Source organism: Balaenoptera musculus, chromosome 15, assembly GCF_009873245.2.
Source record: "Balaenoptera musculus isolate JJ_BM4_2016_0621 chromosome 15, mBalMus1.pri.v3, whole genome shotgun sequence".
Lineage (NCBI taxonomy): Eukaryota > Metazoa > Chordata > Mammalia > Artiodactyla > Balaenopteridae > Balaenoptera > Balaenoptera musculus.
The window spans coordinates 31,341,432-31,361,770 of NC_045799.1; the positions used below are offsets into that span (position 1 = coordinate 31,341,432).

Consider the following 20,339-nt stretch of genomic DNA (forward strand, 5'->3'; position numbering starts at 1 on the left):
TCCATTGATCTATATTTCTGTTTTTGTGCCAGTACCATACTGTCTTGATTACTGTAGCTTTGTAATATAGTCTGAAGTCAAGGAGCCTGATTCCTCCAGCTCCATTTTTCGTTCTCAAGATTGCTTTGGCTATTTGGGGTCTTTTGTGTTTCCATACAAATTGTGAAATTCTTTGTTTTAGTTCTGTGAAAAATGCCAGTGGTAGTTTGATAGGGATTGCATTGAATCTGTAGATTGCTTTGGGTAGTAGAGTCATTTTCACAATGTTGATTCTTCCAATCCAAGAACATGGTATATCTCTCCATCTATTTGTATGATCTTTAATTTCTTTCATCAGGGCCTTATAATTTTCTGCATACAGGTCTTTTGTCTCCTTAGGTAGGTTTATTCCTAGATATTTTATTCTTTTTGTTGCAATGGTAAATGGGAGTGTTTTCTTAATTTCACTTTCAGATTTTTCGTCATTAGTGTATAGAAATGCAAGAGATTTCTGTGCATTAATTTTGTATCCTGCTACTTTACCAAATTCATTGATTAGCTCTAGTAGTTTTCTGGTAGCATCTTTAGGATTCTCTATGTCTAGTATCATGTCATCTGCAAACAGTGACAGCTTTACTTCTTTTCCAGTTTGAATTCCTTTTATTTCTTTTTCTTCTCTGATTGCTGTGGCTAACACTTCCAAAACTATGTTGAATAATAGTGGTGAGAGTGGGCAACCTTGTCTTGTTCCTGATCTTAGTGGAAATGGTTTCACTTTTTCACAATTGAGGATGATGTTGGCTGTGGGTTTGTCATATATGACCTTTATTATGTTGAGAAAAGTTCCCTCTATGCCTGCTTTCTGCAGGGCTTTTATCATAAATGGGTGTTGAATTTTGTCGAAAGCTTTCTCTGCATCTATTGAGATGATCATATGGTTTTTCTCCTTCAATTTGTTAATATGGTGTATCACGTTGATTGATTTGTGTATATTGAAGAATCCTTGCATGCCTGGAATAAACCCCACTTGATCATGGTGTATGATCCTTTTAATGTGCTATTGGATTCTGTTTGCTAGTATTTTGTTGAGGATTTTTGCATCTATGTTCATCAGTGATATTGGCCTGTAGTTTTCTTTCTTTGTGGCATCTTTGTCTGATTTTGGTATCAGGGTGATGGTGGCCTCGTAGAATGAGTTTGGGAGTGTTCCACCCTCTGCTATATTTTGGAAGAGTTTGAGAAGGATAGGTGTTAGCTCTTCTCTAAATGTTTGATAGAATTCGCCTGTGAAGCCATCTGGTCCTGGGCTTTTGTTTGTTGGAAGATTTTTAATGACAGTTTCAATTGCAGTGCTTGTGATTGGTCTGTTCATATTTTCTATTTCTTCCTGGTTCAGTCTTGGCAGGTTGTGCATTTCTAAGAATCTGTCCATTTCTTCCAGGTTGTCCATTTTATTGGCATAAAGTTGCTTGTAGTAATCTCTCATGATCGTTTGTATTTCTGCAGTGTCAGTGGTTACTTCTCCTTTTTCATTTCTAATTCTATTGATTTGAGTCTTTTCCCTTTTTTTCTTGATGAGTCTGGCTAATGGTTTATCAATTTTGTTTATCTTCTCAAAGAACCAGCTTTTAGTTTATTGATCTTCGCTATTGTCTCCTTCATTTCTTTTTCATTTATTTCTGATCTGATCTTTATGATTTCTTTCCTTCTGCTAGCTTTGGGGTTTTTTTGTTCTTCTTTCTCTAATTGATTCAGGTGCAAGGTTAGGTTGTTTATTCGAGATGTTTCTTGTTTCTTAAGGTAGCATTGTATTGCTATAAACTTCCCTCTTAGAACTGCTTTTGCTGCATCCCATAGGTTTTGGGTCGTCGTGTCTCCATTGTCATTTGTTTCTAGGTATTTTTTGATTTCTCCTTTGATTTCTTCAGTGATCACTTCATTATTAAGTAGTGTATTGTGTAGCCTCCATGTGTTTGTATTTTTTACAGATCTTTTCCTGTAATTGATATCTAGTCTCATAGCATTGTGGTCGGAAATGATACTTGATACGATTTCAATTTTCTTAAATTTACCAAGGCTTGATTTGTGACCCAAGATATGATCTATCCTGGAGAATGTTCCATGAGTACTTGAGAAAAATGTGTATTCTGTTGTTTTTGGGTGGAATGTCCTATAAATATCAATTAAGTCCATCTTGTTTAATGTATCATTTAAAGCTTGTGTTTCCTTATTTATTTTCATTTTGGATGATCTGTCCATTGGTGAAAGTGGGGTGTTAAAGTCCCCTACTATGATTGTGTTGCTGTCGATTTCCCCTTTTACGGCTGTTAGTATTTGCCTTATGTATTGAGGTGCTCCTATGTTGGGTGCATAAATATTTACAATTGTTATACTTTCCTCTTGGATCGATCCCTTGATCATTATATAGTGTCCTTCTTTGTCTCTTGTAATAGTCTTTATTTTAAAGTCTATTTTGACTGATATGAGAATTGCTACTCCAGCTTTCTTTTGATTTCCATTTGCATGGAATATCTTTTTCCATCCCCTCACTTTCAGTCTGTATGTGTCTCTAGGTCTGAAGTGGGTCTCTTGTAGACAGCATATATATGGGTCTTGTTTTTGTATCCATTCAGCCAGTCTGTGTCTTTTGGTGGGAGCATTTAATCCATTTACATTTAAGGTAATTATCGATATGTATGTTCCTATTCCCATTTTCTTAAATGTTTTGGGTTTGTTATTGTAGGTGTTTTCCTTCTCTTGTGTTTCTTGCCTAGAGAAGTTCCTTTAGCCTTTGTTGTAAAGCTGGTTTGGTGGTGCTGAACTCTCTCAGCTTTTGCTTGTCTGTAAAGGTTTTAATTTCTCCATCGAATCTGAATGAGATCCTTGCTGGGTACAGTAACCTTGGTTGTAGGTTTTTCTCCTTCATCACTTTAAGTATATCCTGCCACTCCCTTCTGGCTTGCAGAGTTTCTGCTGAAAGATCAGCTCTTAACCTTATGGGGATTCCCTTGTGTGTTATTTGTTGTTTTTCCCTTGCTGCTTTTAATATGTTTTCTTTATATTTAATTTTTGACAGTTTGATTAATATGTGTCTTGGTGTGTTTCTCCTTGGATTTATCTTGTATGGGACTCTCTGTGCTTCCAGGACTTGATTAACTATTTCCTTTCCCATATTAGGGAAGTTTTTGACTATAATCCCTTCAAATATTTTCTCAGTCCCTTTCTTTTTCTCTTCTTCTTCTGGGACCCCTATAATTCGAATGTTGGTGTGTTTAATGTTGTCCCAGAGGTTTCTGAGACTGTCCTCAGTTCTTTTCATTCTTTTATCTTTATTCTGCTCTGCAGTAGTTATTTCCACCATTTTATCTTCCCGGTCACTTATCCGTTCTTCTGCCTCAGTTATTCTGCTATTGATCCCATCTAGAGTATTTTTAATTTCATTTATTGTGTTTTTCATCATTGCTTGGTTCCTCTTTAGTTCTTCTATGTCCTTGTTAAATGTTTCTTGCATTTTGTCTATTATATTTCCAAGATTTTGGATCATCCTTACTATTATTATTCTGAATTCTTTTTCAGGTAGACTACCTATTTCCTCTTCATTTGTTAGGTCTGGTGTGTTTTGACCCTGCTTCTTCATCTGCTGTGTGTTTTTCTGTCTTCTCATTTTGCTTATCTTACTGTGTTTGGGGTCTCCTTTTCACAGGCTGCAGGTTTGTAGTTCCCGTTGTTTTTGGTATCTGTCCCCAGTGGCTAAGGTTGGTTCAGTGGGTTGTGTAGGCTTCCTGGTGGAGGGAACTAGTGCCTGTGTTCTGGTGGATGAGGCTGGCTCTTGTCTTTCTGGTGGGCACGTCTATGTCTGGTGGTGTGTTTTGGGGTGTCTGTGGCCTTATTATGATTTTAGGCAGCATCTCTGCTAATGGATGGGGCTGTGTTCCTGTCTTGCTAGTTGTTTGGCATAGGGTGTCCAGCACTGTAGCTTGCTGGTCGTTGAGTGAAGCTGGGTCTTGATGTTGAGATGGAGATCTCTGAGAGATTTTTGCCATTTGGTATTACGTGGAGCTGGGAGGTCTCTTGTGGACCAGTGTCCTGAAGTTGGCTCTCCCACCTCAGAGGCCTGATGCCTGGCTGGAGCACCAAGAGCCTTTCATCCACACGGCTCAGAGTAAAAGGGAGAAAAAATAGAAAGAAAGAAAGAGGATAAAATATAATGAACTAAAATAAAGCTATTATAAAGCAAAGCTATACAGACAAAATCTCACCCAGAAGCATACACATATACACTCACAAAAAAAGGAAAAGGGGAACAATTAATATATCCTGCTCCCAAAGTCCACCTCCTGAATTTGGGATGATTCATTGTCTATTCAGGTATTCAACAGATGCAGGCACATCAAGTTGTTTGTGGAGTTTTAATCTGCTGCTTCTGAGGCTGCTGGGAGAGATTTCCCTTTCTCTTCTTTGTTCACACAGCTCCCGGGGTTCAGCTTTGGATTTGGACCCGCCTCTGCGTGTAGGTCGCCTGAGGACATCTGTTCCCTGCCCAGACAGAACGGGGTTAAAGGAGCAGATGCTTCGGGGGCTCTGGCTCACTCGGGCCGGGGAGAGGGAAGAATACGGATGCGGGGCGAGCCTGCGGCGGCAGAGGCCAGTGTGACGTTGCACCAGCCCGAGGCGCGCCTTGCGTTCTCCAGGGGAAGTTGTCCCCGGATCACGGGAGCCTGGCCGTGGCGGGCTGCACCGGCTCCTGGGAGGAGCGGTGTGGAGAGTGACCTGTGCTCGCACACAGGCTTTTTGGTGGCGGCAGCAGCAGCCTTAGCATCTCATGCCCATCTCTGGGGTCCGCGCTGATAGCCGCGGCTCACGCCCGTCTCTGGAGTTCGTTTAGGCGGCGCTCTGAATCCCCTCTCCTTGCGTGCCGCGAAACAGAGGGGCAAGAAAAAGTCTCTTGCCTCTTCGGCAGCTGCAGACTTTTTCCCGGACTCCCTCCCGGCTAGCTGTGGTGCGCTAACCCCTTCAGGCTGTGTTCACGCCGCCAACCCCAGTCCTCTCCCTGCGATCTGACCGAAGCCTGAGCCTCAGCTGCCAGCCCCCGCCCGCCCTGGTGGGTGAGCAGACAAGCCTCTCGGGCTGGTGAGTGCTGGTCGGCACCGATCCTCTGTGCTGGAATCTCTCCACTTTTCCCTCTGCGCCCCTGTTGCTGTGGGGTCTGCGCTGATAGCCGCGGCTTTCACCCGTCTCTGGAGTTTGTTTAGGCGGCGCTCTGAATCCCCTCTCCTCGCGCACCAGGAAACAAAGAGGGAAGAAAAAGTCTCTTGCCTCTTCGGCAGCTGCAGACTTTTTCCCGGACTCCCTCCTGGCTAGCTGTGGCGCACTAACCCCTTCAGGCTGTGTTCATGCCGCCAACCCCAGTCCTCTCCCTGCGATCTGACCGAAGCCCGAGCCTCAGCTCCTAGACCCCGCCCGCCCCGGCGGGTGAGCAGACAGGCATCTCGGGCTGGTGAGTGCTGCTCGGCGCCGAGCCTCTGTGCTGGAATGTCTCCGCTTTGCCCTCCGCACCCCTTTGGCTGTGCTCTCCTCCGTGGCTCTGAAGCTTCCCCCCTCTGCCACCCGCAGTCTCCGCCCGTGAAGGGGCTTCCTAGTGTGTGGAAACCTTTCCTCCTTCATGTCTCCCACCCACTGGTGCAGGTCCCGTCCCTATTCTTTTGTCTCTGTTATTTCTTTTTTCTTTTGCCCTACCCAAGTAGGTGGGGAGTTTCTTGCCTTTTGGGAGGTCTGACGTCTTCTGCCAGGGTTCAGTGGGTGTTCTGTAGGAGCAGTTCCACGTGTAGATGTATTTCTAATGTATCTGTGGGAAGGAAGGTGATCTCCGCATCTTACTCTTCCGCCATCTTGCCCTATTCCCCATTTGTGTTCTTTTTGATGATACCTGTTCTGACAGGTGTGAGGTGATATCTCATTGTCATTTTAATTTGCATTTCTCTGATGATTAGCTACGTTGAGCATCTTTTCATGTGCCTGTTGGCCATGTGTATATCTTCTTTGGAAAAATGTGTATTCAGATCTTCTGCCCATTTTTTAATCGAGTTGATAGTTTTTTTGATATTGAGTTGTATGAGCTGTTTATATATTTTGGATATTTACCCCTTATTGGTCATATCATTTGCAAATACTTTCTTCCATTCAGTAGGCTGGCTTTTTGTTTTGTTAATGGTTTCCTTTGCTGTGCAAAAACTTTTAGGTTAAATTAAATTAAATTTGTTTTTGCTTTTGTTTCTTTTGCCTTAGGAGGCTGATTGAAAAAAAATATTGCTACAATTTATGTCAAAGAGTGTTCTGCCTATGCTCTTCTAGGATTTTCATTGTTTCCATTGTTACATTTAGGTCTTTAATCCATTTTGAGTTTATTTTTGTATATGGTGTGAGAAAGTGTTCTAATTTCACTCTTTCACATGTGGCTGTTCACTTTTCCCAACACCATTTATTGAAGAGACTGTTTTTTTCCCATGTATATTCTGCCTCCTTTATCAAAGATTAATTGTGTGTGGGTTTATTTCTGGGCTCTCTGTTCTGTTCCATTGATCTATGTGTCTCTTTTTGTGCCAGTACCATGCTGTTTTGATTACTGTAGCTTTGTAGTATAGTCTGCAGTCAGGGAGTGTGATACCTCCAGCTTTGTTCTTTTTTCTCAAATTGCATTGACAATTTGGGATCTTTTGTGGTTCCATATAAATTTTAAGATTATTTTTTCTAGTTATGTGCAAAATGTCATGGGTATTTATAACTGATTTTTATTTATTGATTTTAGCTACCTTGCTAAATTATTATTTTAACTCTAATACTATATCTATTAATATACCACATTAATTTATGTTCTAATGGTATTTTGGAATTTTATGTATATAATCCTATACCAAAAAAATGAGAATTTTGCTTTTTCCTTTCTAATCCTCAGACCAGCGTTGTCCAATAGAATTTTCCACGATAATGGAGATGTTTTAGACATCTATCCAGTATGGCAGTCACTAGCCACATGTGGCCTTTGAGCTCTTGAAATGTAGCTAGGAATACTGAGAAACTAAATGCTTAATTTAATTTTAAATTGCTATAGAGATCTAGTGGCTATTGTATTGGACAGCATAACTTAAAACTATTAATTTTTTTTTCTTGCCTTACTGCACTGTCAATCTCCAGTACAGTGTTGGATAGAAGTGTCAATGGCACACATCCTTGTCTTATTCAGGTTTTAAAAAAGAATGTTAATATTTTTAGTAACTTTCAGTGGTGCTGAAAAGAACTGCAAAGAACAAGCAAGGTAACATGTAGATCTTGCCTTCGGATAGCTTGTCATTTATAGTGTAATGACCCTTCACTTCAGGTCAGTAAATTGGTCAACAGCCACCTATTGTACATTTTCTATGTCTCCTGGGCATGGGAAAGGAGAAATGACTCTTGCTTTGGAGTCATCCCTGCTCAATGGAGGGCAGGCACACTCACTGTCTTATGTGTGTGCACCCACATAGTATGTTATGTACAATTCTATAGTGTTGTGTGTTCTTACTTCTAATATTATTATTAAGCAGGTAAGAGTTAGTATTCTTCAAAGTAGACCTTCTTGGTCTACTGGGAATCAGTCACGTCCTGATTCCCATGTTATTGTGAGTGCTTCAAGCATGGATGCCTCTTGAGAATGACTTTCAGGGTCCATGACTTACTTGTTCTTTTAAATGTCCCTCAAAGTAGATCATCATCAACTTCTGCTTGTGGGTTTGATTTTTGAAAGCCAAGAGTGTGAGTCATGGAAAGTAGGATGGATAAAGGTGGGTTATCGCTCTGGGTAGTGCTGCTTTGGGTCAGAAGGAAGAGGTGTTAACCATGAAGTCAAAAGAGAGATTTCCTTATGTAGCTGTTAGACAATGCTGGAGGCCATTCTGAAGAGGTGTGCTCTAAGAATGTGAAGCCTTGCCTGAGGGTGGTTTCATAATAAATATGTAGCCTCCCTCCCAAGGTGATGACTTTGAAGGGCTACTCATTTGAATGTATTATATTTGTTAACAAATAAATGAGTTTGTTCAGTCGTTATCATATAGAGCTTAATCTCTGTAGCAAGATTACCTTGACTCAAGTATTGGGTTGACCAAACAGTTCATTCGTTTTTTTCCGTAAGATGGCTCTAGTAGTACTTTGTTGTCTTTAAATTCATTCAAAACAATTTTGTTAGATTGTATTGTGACAGCTGTCATATCAGCATGCATTTAAAAAAAACTTATCAAAATTGGTGAATTTTTATGTAGCCATTTTAATATTGAAGATGGAAGAAAAAAAGCAACATTTTTGCCATATTATGCTTTATTATTTCAAGAAAGGTGAAAATGCAACTGAAACACAAAAAAAGATTTGTGCAGTATATGGAAAAGGTGCTGTGACTGATCGAACGTGTCAAAAGTGGTTTGTGAAGTTTCATGCTGGAGATGTCTTGCTGGACAATGCTCCATGGTCGGGTAGACCAGTTGAAGCTGATAGCGATCAAATCGAGACATTAATTGAGAATGATCAACGTTATACCACGCGAGAGATAGCCGACATACTCAAAATATCCAAATCAAGTGCTGAAAATCGTTTGCACCAGCTTGGTTATGTGAATTGCTTTGATGTTTGGGTTCCACAGAAGTTAAGCGAAAAAACCTTCTTGACTGTATTTCTGCATGTGATTCTGTACTTAAACATAATGAAAATGGTCCGTTTTTAAAACAAATTGTGATGGACGATGAAAAGTGGATACTGTACAATAATGTGGAATGGAAGAGATTGTGGGGGAAGGGAAATGAACCACCACCAACCACACCAAAGGCCGATCTTCATCCAAAGAAAATGATGTGTATATGGTGGGATTGGAAGGGAGCCCTCTATTATGAGCTCCTTCTGGAAAACCAAATGATTAATTCCAACAAGTACTGCTCCCAATTAGAAAGCAGCAATCGAGGAAAAGTGTCTGGAATTAGTCAACAGAAAATGCATAATCTTCCATCAGGATAATGCAGGACCTCATGTTTCTTTGATGACCAGGAAAAAACTGTTACAGCTTGGCTGGGAAGTTCTGATTCATCCGCCGTATTCACCAGACATTGCACCTTTGGATTTCCATTTATTTCGGTCTTTACAAAATTCTCTTAATGGAAAAAATTTCAATTCCCTGGAAGACTGTAAAAGGCACCTGGAACAGTTCTTTGCTCAAAAAGATAAAAAGTTTTGGGAAGGTGGAATTATGAAGGTGCCTGAAAAATGGCAGAAGGTAGTGGGACAAGATGGTGAATATGTTGCTCAATAAAGTTCTTGGTGAAATTGAAAAAATGTGTCTTTTATTTTTATTTAAAAACCGAAGGTACTTTTTGGCCAACCCAATACCAGTTCTACCATTTATTAGCTGTATAATCGTGAGCAAGTTATTGAGCCTCTCTGAGCCTTACTTTCCTCACCTGTAAAGTGGACACAGTTATACCTACTTCATAGTGTCATGACGGTTAAATGAGATCCTAATGAAAAGTGCTTAATGAGAATTGGGGTGAGTATTATTAGCTGTTACAGACCTGTCCCATTTCCCTTGCATCACATTGGGAAGATGTCATTTAACCCAGGACAGGAGACTGAACATGACAAATACATGTTCAGTTAAGGCTGTCCTAGTCAGTGGTTGACACAAAGAATCACATAGATGGACTAACTTTGTTTGTCCTCAGTTGGGCATTTTGGCCTTTAGTTAACATAAGCTGACTAGCCACTGTGTTGCTTATCACTGAAGGGAAAAACCCGGGGTGGGGAGGAGGCAAGTTGAAAGCCTGACTCCTTGGCAGTGGAACTGGGTGAGGAATTTGCTGAGGACTCCAGTTAAGACCAAACGCCCAGCATCTTGTGACTGTAGGGAGAAGAAAAAGGAATAATTTGTCATTTTCTTCTTTATATTTTATATTCAAAGACATGTTTAATTCATGTTTCTATCTTATGTGGAGGCTTTTCCCTTGAGTGGAGTGGTGGGGGGTGGGCCATGCCACCTTCCTTCCTCTACTCAGCAGCCCCAGGGCCGGGTTGCAGGGCAGACATATTCCTATGAATGTGTGTTGATCAAATTCAGATTCACTTTAGGAGGGGAAACACGCCATTAATCAGCATCAGCCACAGATGTTTGGCCAAGGAGCCCAAACTTGCCAGTGTCCTGGGAGGGAGAGTGGGCATGTGATCATGCTCACAACCCTTCAGTGATGCCAGGCTCTTTTTAAAAAAAAAAAAAAAAAAATTATTTATTTTTGGCTGCATTGGGTCTTCGTTGCTGCTCACGGGCTTTTCTCTAGTTGTGGTGAGCGGGGGCTACTCTTCCTTGCGGTGCGCGGGTTTCATTGTGGTGGCTTCTCTTTTTGCAGAGCATGGGCTCCAGGCGCGTGGGCTTCAGTAGTTGCGGCGTGCGGGCTTCAGTAGTTGCAGCGTGTAGGTTCAGTAGTTGTGGCTCATGGGCTTAATTGCTCCACTGCATGTGGCATCTTCCTGGACCAGGGCTTGAACCCATGTCCCCTGCATTGGCAGGTGGATTCTTAACCACTGCACCACCAGGGAAATCTGCCAGGGTCTTAGATAAAGTCCAGGGTCCTTGGCATGACTGTTAGTCCTTCGTGCCCTGGCCCCTGCTTGCCTTTCCAAAGTCCTCTCTTGCAACTGTCTTTCTCCTCGCTGCCCACTTCAGCAAGACAGAGACACTTTGCATCTTACACTCTCCCTCTCCCCTGTCTTTGAATATGCCGTTCCTTCTGCCTGAAATACTTTTCCTCTCCTTTCCACTGCCTACTTGGCTATCTCCTGACTGTCCAAGGTTGTCTGAGTTGATCTCACAACCCCTGGGTTCTTGTCACAGCACATCATATAGAAACAGCCCAGTTATGATATCTCTCCAACTTGAGTGAGGACAGGAGCTTGGTTCCATGTCCGTCTTCCTCACCATTACAACTTGTGTTGGGCACAGAGCCCAGTAAATGTTTGTTGAGTGAGTGTTGGGGCTCAGACCTTGCCCTTTGGGGATCCCAGCCTGACCCAGGACTGGCTTACTTTCCTCAGGGAGACCTGCCCAGTGTTTGGTGGGAGTTTTGTATCAGGCAGGCAGGGGAGGCAATAGGCCCCCACTCCAAGGGACTGTTCATTGCTTTTTGTTGATGACGTGTGGTTTGGAGTTCTTGCCAAAATATGCCCGTGAAATATACTTCCATTCCTCGGTGCAGTGGGGCCTCCTTCCTCTCCACATGCCCTGCCCCAACATGGCCATCTTCCTTAAATGCGTCTGGGTCCTGCAGTAAAGAGGGCACTTTGTGTGGATCTGAGTATGAATAGGGAGGGTCTCCCGAAAGATCAGATTTCAGGGCCCCTTCTGCTCCCTCTCCCCCAAAACACCCAGGCCACAGCTCCAGACGCCCTCTTGGGATAGGGTGAAGCAGATACACTTGAGCAGGAATGTCAGGGGAAGAGTTTGTGCATTTGGTTCTTGGAAAAGGGAAATGTGTGTAGACCTGGGTTCTTCAGTGGGCAGTACGCTCAGCCATGTAGAGCGCATGAAGTAGCAGTTCCTTCCCCACAGACTGTATAGGCACCAGACATTTCACTTTGTTCTAAGCAGGGGCTCAGCAAGAGAGCCTCTGGGACCCATCCCACCTCCTGTGTGTGGAGGCAAGGAAGCTGACTGCCCAGGTTCAGCCCCAAACCTCAATTTTGTTGGTTCAGCCTCAGTGCAGCACTGAGCACCATGTTGATTTACTAAAGGAGAGGCCCCATGGGCTCAGCACATCCGGGAATACCTTGGAGGTGGTGACTACTGAATTGGAGCTCTTAGGTCTGAGATGGAGGTGGGATGAGTGAATGTGTTTTCAGTCTCCTGGGGTCTCTTTGTAGGTCTATAACTTGACCCAAGAGTTCTTCCGGCACGGTAAACCAGTCAATGCTGAGAGTCAGAACAGCGTGGGGGTGTTCACCCGAGAGGAGGTGCGCAACCGCATTAGGGGCGACCCTGATGATCCAGAGGCCACCAAGCGCCTGAAGCTCGCCATGATCCAGCAGTACCTGAAGGTATCTTTGCCATCTCGGAGATCTGTTGAGTACAAATGCCAGAGTGAGGAAGACTGACCCTGGGGAATCTGGGTCCGAGGAGGGCGGCACTGCCCTAAAGTCCTGCTCCTACCCCTGCCCAGCCTTGGCGGTCACCTGGCTCCCCTCTGGCTCTTCCCACAGGTGGAGAGCTGTGAGAGTAGCTCGCACAGCATGGACGAGGTGTCCCTGAGCGCCTTTGGGGAGTGGACTGAGATTCCCGGTGCCCACCACATCATCCCCTCGGGCTTCATGCGGGTTGTGGAGCTGCTGGCTGAGGGCATCCCGGCCCACATCATCCAGCTGGGGAAACCTGTCCGTTGTGTTCACTGGGACCAGGCCTCTTCCTGCCCTCGGGGCCCTGAGATTGAGCCCCGGGGTGAGGGTAACCATAATCATGACACTGGGGAGGGCAACCAGGGTGGAGAGGAGCCCCAGGGGGAGAGGCAGGATGAGGATGAGCAGTGGCCGGTGGTGGTGGAGTGCGAGGACTGTGAGGTGATCCCAGCGGACCACGTGATCGTGACCGTGTCGCTGGGCGTGCTCAAGACGCAGCATGCCAGCTTCTTCCGGCCAGGCCTGCCCGCCGAGAAGGTGGCTGCCATCCACCGACTGGGCATCGGCACCACCGACAAGATCTTTCTAGAATTCGAGGAGCCCTTCTGGGGCCCCGAGTGCAACAGCCTACAGTTTGTGTGGGAGGACGAGGCGGAGAGCCACACGCTTACTTACCCACCCGAGCTCTGGTACCGCAAGATCTGTGGCTTCGATGTCCTCTACCCGCCTGAGCGCTATGGCCACGTGCTGAGTGGCTGGATCTGTGGGGAGGAGGCCCTTGTCATGGAGAAGTGTGATGACGAGGCAGTGGCCGAGATCTGCACAGAGATGCTGCGGCAGTTCACAGGTGCGTCCCTGTCCCTGCCCCGCTGCCTGCTCCATGGGCCTCACTGCGTCTGCCCTCCTCCGCTAGACCCTCTGAGTCTCCTGAACCGTGTGCTAGCATCCTCATCCCTAGGTTGTGACACTGAGGTGGTGTGCCCACTGGGAGAGATGCGGTAGGGCACTGCATCTTGGCCTTGGCCTCCTAAATTGCAGGCTCTCCCCCTGTTTGGAACTTGAGACACTCAAAACCACAGACTCTGTATTTCTTCTCTGTTTCTAAGGGCTGTTGGTGAAAAAAACAGATTTCACCGCAAAACCTCAGATTGCCGATTTCCTACTCATGTTGTCTTGCTAAGAGATGGATTTGTGGTTTTTTTCTGTCTGATTTTTAGTTGAACATCTTTCCTCCACTATCCCAGAAGAGCCTCACAAGAACCCCTGAAGTTGGAAGGGGGAACATTATTATCTGGACTTTTTTCAGATAGGAAAATTAAGGCCCACGGAGAGGAGGTGTTTTGCTGGGGGTCACAACGAGGCATTGAGGGGTACACAGCTTGAACCCCAGCCTCCATCCCTCCGTCCTCCATCCTCCATGTTTATCTGTAGTAGCCTGGCCTTTCTGGAGCCCTAGAGGTAGAGTGGGAGTTGTCTTCTCAGGGGTGTCTTCTGTGTGCAGCCATTTCAAATTCTCCCTCCCCTTGGCTCTTCTTACTCCCCAACAGGGAACCCCAACATTCCAAAGCCTCGGCGAATTCTGCGCTCGGCCTGGGGCAGCAACCCCTACTTCCGGGGATCCTATTCATATACACAGGTGGGCTCGAGTGGGGCAGATGTGGAGAAGCTGGCCAAGCCCCTGCCATACACGGAGAGCTCCAAGACAGCGGTGAGTGTGAGTGTGCTGGGTATGTGAGGGGGTGCAGAGTGAGGGGATCTGTGAGGGGTGCAATGGGCATTTTGTATGTGTGTTTGGTCCAGGGGAGGAGTGGGAGGGTAGTGTTCACTGAGGAGTGTCAAGGTAAGATAGATGGAGTAGCTCCCATAATGAAGGAGAAAACAAGAAAATGTGCACTTAACATCTGGAAGAACAGAGTCAAATTGAGATGTGTTAAACTCTTTCTTGAGGTTATAAAAACTGAGCCATTTAATGCTGTGCTGTCCAATATGGTAGCCATTAGCTTTAAAGTAATAAATACAACATTTTGTTCATCAGTTGCACTAGCCACCTTTCAAGTTTGAGAGCTACCTGTCACTCATGGTTACCACGTTAGAGTGTGTCACTATAGAGCATTTCTGTCATCGTGGAAGGTTCTTTTGGACAGCACTGACCGAGTATGTTTTGTTTATTTTCCCCGATATGTTTTAGAAAATAAAATTGAGAATACTGACCCTCCCCCAAATTACATCAACTATGTAATAATATACACAGAAAAATAATAAATTGAAAAGAAATTATCTCTATATATTTCTGTTCCCATGAAGTAAATTTTGAGTTTCCCCCACCAAGCATACACATACAATAAATGTTAAAATCCCAACAGAATTATATTTAAAATAATTCTTTGGTGTAATTGGTGAAGAAGATTGTAGTCAACCAATATGTGTTGTGCCTGCCCTGGCTGTACTCAGGGGGAGAGAGGAAAAGGCCTTCAGTGCTGCTACAGCCATCCTCCTGAAAAGCACACCTTCTCTTGTCACCTGCATCAGTTAGGACTAGTGCATATAACAAAAAGCAAAACAAAACAAACTGTGGTTTAAACAAGATGGAACTTTACTTAGGTCACATAAAAGGAAATCCGGAGGTAGGTGTCAGGGCCCAGTATCAGTAGCACCTGGCTCCATCTTCCAGGTCACCTCGTGGTCCAAGAGGGCTGTGGAGGCTGCTGCTCTCACTCTCATGTCTGTGACAGGCTGATGGGTAAAAGAACGGAACCCCTGGGCTGAGTCAGTGTTTCCAAGCAACAGTGCACTTGAAGTTGATTGGCTAGAACTTAGTCACATGACTCCACCAGCTGCTAGTGGGATACTAGGTTGGGATACATCTTTTTTTTTTTTTTTTTTTCTGGATGGCAATGGACCCAGTTAAAAGACAGGATTTTTGTTACTGAGGAGAAAGAGAATGGATGTGGGAGTAGGGAGCTTGCCCTCTGCCACAATACGTGCCCCCCTTTCAGCTTAACCACCTCTGTGGGCTCTTTGTTGATGGGTTAAAACCTCACTACTCAAGGTGGGTGGTCCATGGACAAGAAGCACTGGCATCATGTGGGAGCATGTTAGATGTGCAGACTCTCAGCCCACCCCAGACCTGATGAATTAAAAACTGCATCCTACCATGGTCCCCAGCTGGTACCTTTGCACATTCAGTTTGGGATGTACTGGAATAAAATCCAGACTCAAGCTTGGAATGCAAGCATTTGTTCTGTGCTTGGACCCCACCTAAACAGCCTCCTTTCTTAAGGTTAAGCCCTGGCTATACCAAAATTCTCTCTGTCTCCTAGACCAGGCCTGTTTTGGTGCATTTTTGCCCCCATTTTTCCTTCTTCCTGAAACGTCCTTTGCCTGTTTATTTATCCAGCATCTTCTGAGAAGAAGCCCAAAGGTCCTGTCCTCTGGGAAGCTTTGTGTGATCTCCCTGACAGTGGGCCTCTTTTGTGGGCTCTCAGCACCTCGCCCAAACACCCATCACGTCACGTATGACGCCATTTAGTAATTGGGTTTCGTGTCTGGCTTCCCCACCAGCAAGGAAGCTCCTCAAAGCAGCTGCCTGGTCACCTTTTATCTTCCAAGTGCCCAGAACAGTCCCTGGAACCTAATAGGGGCTCCATAAAGGTTTGTTAAATTACTGCCTAACTTTATTGAGGGCTTATATTCTTTCAGGTTCTGAGTCCTTTAAATACATTATTTCACTTAATTCTTACACCCACTCTCAGAAGTAGAGGGTATAAACCCATTTTGGAGATGAGAAAATCAAAGCTTAGGGAGGTTAAATCATTCCCTGAGTTCACTAGTAAGAGGCACAGTGAGTCTCTGAAATTGTAGAGCCAGGACTCATGAAAGCCTCAGAGCAGAAAGGACTGAGGCCTGGATGTTTGGGGAAGAAGCAGGGGAAGATGGGCAGGGGGATGGGCAACTCCTCATCCTGTGGAAATAGCAGTACCTGCATCTCAGATGCCTGCTTATTCCTCTCTGACTTGTAGTATGGATGGGGGGTTCTGAGGCAGACAGGTAGCCTTTCTTGCTCCTCCACCTTCACTTCCCTGTCCCCCTGCCCAGCCCATGCAGGTGCTGTTCTCAGGTGAGGCCACCCACCGCAAGTACTATTCCACCACCCATGGTGCTCTGCTCTCTGGCCAGCGCGAGGCTGCCCGTCTCATTGAGATGTACCGAGACCTCTTCCAGCAGGGGACCTGAGGGCCTCCTTGCTGCCGAGCGTGTTCCTTAAAGAACCACTAACTTGTGACTGTCAGCCCTGCCCCTTGCTGTTTGTGTACTCCTCATTTCCTGATCCTCTGGAGAATGGATTTGTATCTTTTGTAGAGCTAGACATCTAAATGGCTTCAGACCTGGCCCTGTAGCTTTTCCTTTTCTCCTTGCTGGGTGGTGACCAGGGTGGGGTCTGTTGATTTACCTCTGTGCTCTGACCTCTGACCTCCCCATGCCTCCCCTCATCTCCGAACTTGTTATTGTAAGTGCCTTCAATACTCTACATTTTGGGATAATAAAAGAGGCTTGCCCTTCCTGTGCTCCTCAGCTTCTCTCTTCCGTTTTTCTTAGACTCGTGTGTATATGTGTGTGTGTGTGTGTGTGTGTACATGTGTGTATGTGTGTCTGTGTTTATCTATCATATCCTCTTTGAGTGAAGGGATGGTGGGGGGCGCTGTGGTCTGGCTATACCCCCAGAAAGGAAGGTGCCTGCCTTTAGTGGAAGGGGCATCCCCTTACCCCAATCTGTTTGTGGTTGTTTACCTTCCTGCCCGTGAGACCCCTCTGGAGTAAGGGCCCCTCACTGCCCAGCCTCAGCTCCTTCAGGACAGGCCTGGGTCTGCCTGTTGGCCATTTGCCAGACTTCTCAGAGCCTGATTGGGTAACATGGCCACATGGAGTGAAGGTGAGTTTTATGGGAGGGGACACCTGTTGTGGCTCCATGCCAAGCTCAGATGTGTTAATTATTAATCAGTGTCACCTGGCCACAGGGCCCTGGGTCTGGCCCTTGGCTTAGCTGCTGTTGACTTCTGGGAAGGTGGATAGTCCAGCCATTTTTTTGCTGAGTGAAAACACACACACTCACATATATACCCCTTGTATACCCCCACACACATACATCACTCCCACACAGATACACTACCCCACACCCTTACACCTATACACAACTACACCTACACACATGCATAAAACCTTAAAGAACATTTAGTCATTTTCTTACTCCAGATTTCTAGTGACAGAATTTGAATTCTATAGGGTTGAGGGGTTGGGTGGTGGAGGAAGTGATGAAAAGTCAGGTGCACCCCCTGGTCTAACTCTGTATGAACTTAGGTTGGGTCCACTCTTCAGAAGTTTAGGGCAGTGCCCTTGATACGACTCTACATCCTTTCCCCCCTCACCTCAGGCTGTGATGGACATGTCTAACACATAGATATACCTCTACACGCCTCCCTGCACCTGCCTGCACATCCCTACATGCACACCCTCCTACATGCATATACACCCCTACACACACACCTACATGGACATATCTAATAGGCATCCTTGCTTTGCCAGGGTTGACCCACCAGATATCCCTCATGGAGTTTATGTCAGGGATTCATGTTCACCTGATGCATAACTTGAAAAACTGTAAGTATATATTTAAAAATTTTTTTTGAATAGAGGCTCTATCAATGTAGTTCAAGCTCTAAAGTCATAAAAGGATACACTGAACAACCTCCTCCCACGCCTGTCCCCAATACCATTGCCACTTCCAATGGCCTCATGTTATTAGTATCTTGTGTATCCGTTTTTAGATATGTCACTGTAAATGTATACCATTCTCTCTCCTTTTTATGCTAAAGTGACAAAGTATTCATCCTGTTCTGCATTTTGCTTGTTTTAGTTAACATAATGTATCTTGGAGATCTTTCCATAACAATACTTAAATGGACAATGTCAATTTGCATCTTACTTTGGTCAGAGAGTGTCTGTCTCCTTCCTGGCCAGAGTTACTTTGCAGGAAGCACCTTCTATTAACTTCACCTTTGGAGGCACTGATCCAGTCTTGGACCCTCCCCATGTCCTGGACTTTCCCCACCAACTGTGCTGGGGAAAGTGGTGACAGAAGTGGCCCATCACATAAGTATGGGGGATGAAAGTAATACGTAGTCTCTGGATCACAGGTGTAGGAATTTTGAAGAACTCTATGAGGGTGAAGGGCTGGAAATGTTTATTTGGTGATTGCATGTTGGGGAGATTCAGGTGTGCGCAAGTCAGGAGGGTAGTCGTCAGTGCTGGAGGTAGTCTCTTAATTTGACATGGATGCCAGCTCAGGCTGGGGAGGGTGATTCATCCCATCGGGGAAGCAAAACTTCCAGAGAGTTAAGTAATCCAAGTAATGCACCTAAGATCACTCAGGTAGGTGGTGATGCTGAGACTTGATCCAAGGTCTGTTTGGTGCTACAGTGCAGGCTTATTCTAGTTATTATGTGATAAAAAGAAGAGGCTGGTGCCATCAAAAAAAAATCTTAGGCCATTACCAGACAGAGTGGAACAGGGTACAACCACACTGGGAAACTGTGGTGGCAGATTCTACTAAAGCAGGCCATGTGCCTGCCAACATTTCCACTCCTGGGTATATACCGAAGAGAAATGAGTGCATATGCCCACCAGAAATATGTACCAGAGACTAGATGTACCAGGGACACAGGCTGAGTTCCTTCCTGTGATTAGGTTTCTGAAACAGCCGTGGCATTGACTGAAACTCAAATGACTCTTAGTGGTGTCTAACATGGCATGCTCAGGCCAACACCTGTGCCCATGCCTGCTATACAATTTCTGTCACCTGTGGGAGGTCACTTGAGAGGAAAGTTCTTTCCTGGCACTGGATTCTGTGTAGAATTTGTTGCATGGTTTCTTGTGCTGTGGGCATTAGTGAATCCATGGGCAAGGTGTTCAGTTGTGGCTTTGTGGAAGCCTCAGAAATGTTCCTTCAGGGGGCCTGGGTTACTTGGCAAATACTGTCTCTTTCCACTTTTGCTGCTCTGGAACAGGTGAGCAGTATTAGCTCCCTCTTCATGGGAGCCACTTGGAATGTCTGCCCTACCTACAAACAAAGGTAGGAGTGAAGTGCCTTTGGTTTGAGTCACTCTGCATTTGCTCGGGGCTGTCAGGATGAGCCCACAGGTGATCCCAAGGTGCAGAGTGAGGTGGGCTGCTGGTTCAGTTCTAGAGAACTGCCTGTCTAATTAATGGTCTGCCAAACATAATGGTATATTCACATGAAAGCCGTGTTTTCTCATAATGACCAGCTGGTGTCCCTTCTTCCATGCTTGGCCCTTTTAGCCTGTTCTCCACACAGCAGCCAGTGTAATCCTTTAAACTATATGAATCCAGTTATGTGCTTCCCTGGTTTCCAGTGATTCCCATCATACTGAGCATAAAAGGTGATTTCCAATGTCCTGTGTGATCTGTTCTGTGGCCCCCACTTCCTTCCATGGCCCCCTTCTGTTGGCCCTAGCTGTCCCCTTTATCTGGAATGCTTGCCCCTAGGTAGTACAAGTCTCTTTCCCTCACTGCATTCAGTTCTCTAATCAGCTGTCACTTCTCTAGGAAAACTTCCCTAAGCACCCCATTTCACAGCACTCCCAGCAATCTGTGTCTCTCCCCTTGCCTGTTTCTTCATAGCCCTTCTCTTTCCATGATGTCATATTTTTTTTTTGTTTATTTGTCCATCTGTCCCCCCCACCCCTTCCCCAGGATGTAGGTTACATTGTCCAAAATAGTGCCTGGTGTAGTGGGTTATCAATGAATATTTGCAGAATGAATGAACAAGTGAATGAAGAAGCTGAGCTGAATGGTGTCATCCCCCAGACCCACCCTTGGTGCTGGCCAGCAGTCCTCGTGGGCTTCCCTTGTCAGCTCCCCTTCAACTCTGACACCTCCCCTCCCCCACCAACTGTCAACAGGCACCATGGTCTCCTGCTTCACGGACAAAATAGAAGCCACCTGGAGGCAACTTCCTCGACAAATCTACAAACTGCTAGCCTTCACACCTGTCCTTTTAGACCAGGGGTCCCCAACCCCTGGGCCAAGGACCGGTACCGGTCTGCGGCCTGTTAGGAACCGGGCTGCACAGCAGGAGGTGAGTGGCAGGTGAGTGAGTGAAGCTTCATTTGCCG

General features: G+C 45.3%; 1 protein-coding gene across 6 annotated transcripts in view; it reads left to right on the plus strand.

Annotated features, from left to right (window-relative positions):
* SMOX (spermine oxidase) overlaps nt 1–20,339 on the plus strand; it is a 51,060-nt gene that overhangs the window by 29,406 nt on the left and 1,315 nt on the right. Inside the window, exons 4-8 of one of the 6 annotated variants that reach the window (XM_036827283.1) lie at nt 11,902–12,075; nt 12,238–12,997; nt 13,698–13,858; nt 15,712–15,801; nt 16,246–16,715. In XM_036827283.1, the coding sequence (XP_036683178.1) occupies nt 11,902–12,075; nt 12,238–12,997; nt 13,698–13,858; nt 15,712–15,801; nt 16,246–16,383 (1,323 nt within the window). In that variant the 3' untranslated portion in view covers nt 16,384–16,715. The other 5 variants (XM_036827287.1, XR_005016626.1, XM_036827285.1 and 2 more) reach the window with 5 other exon arrangements.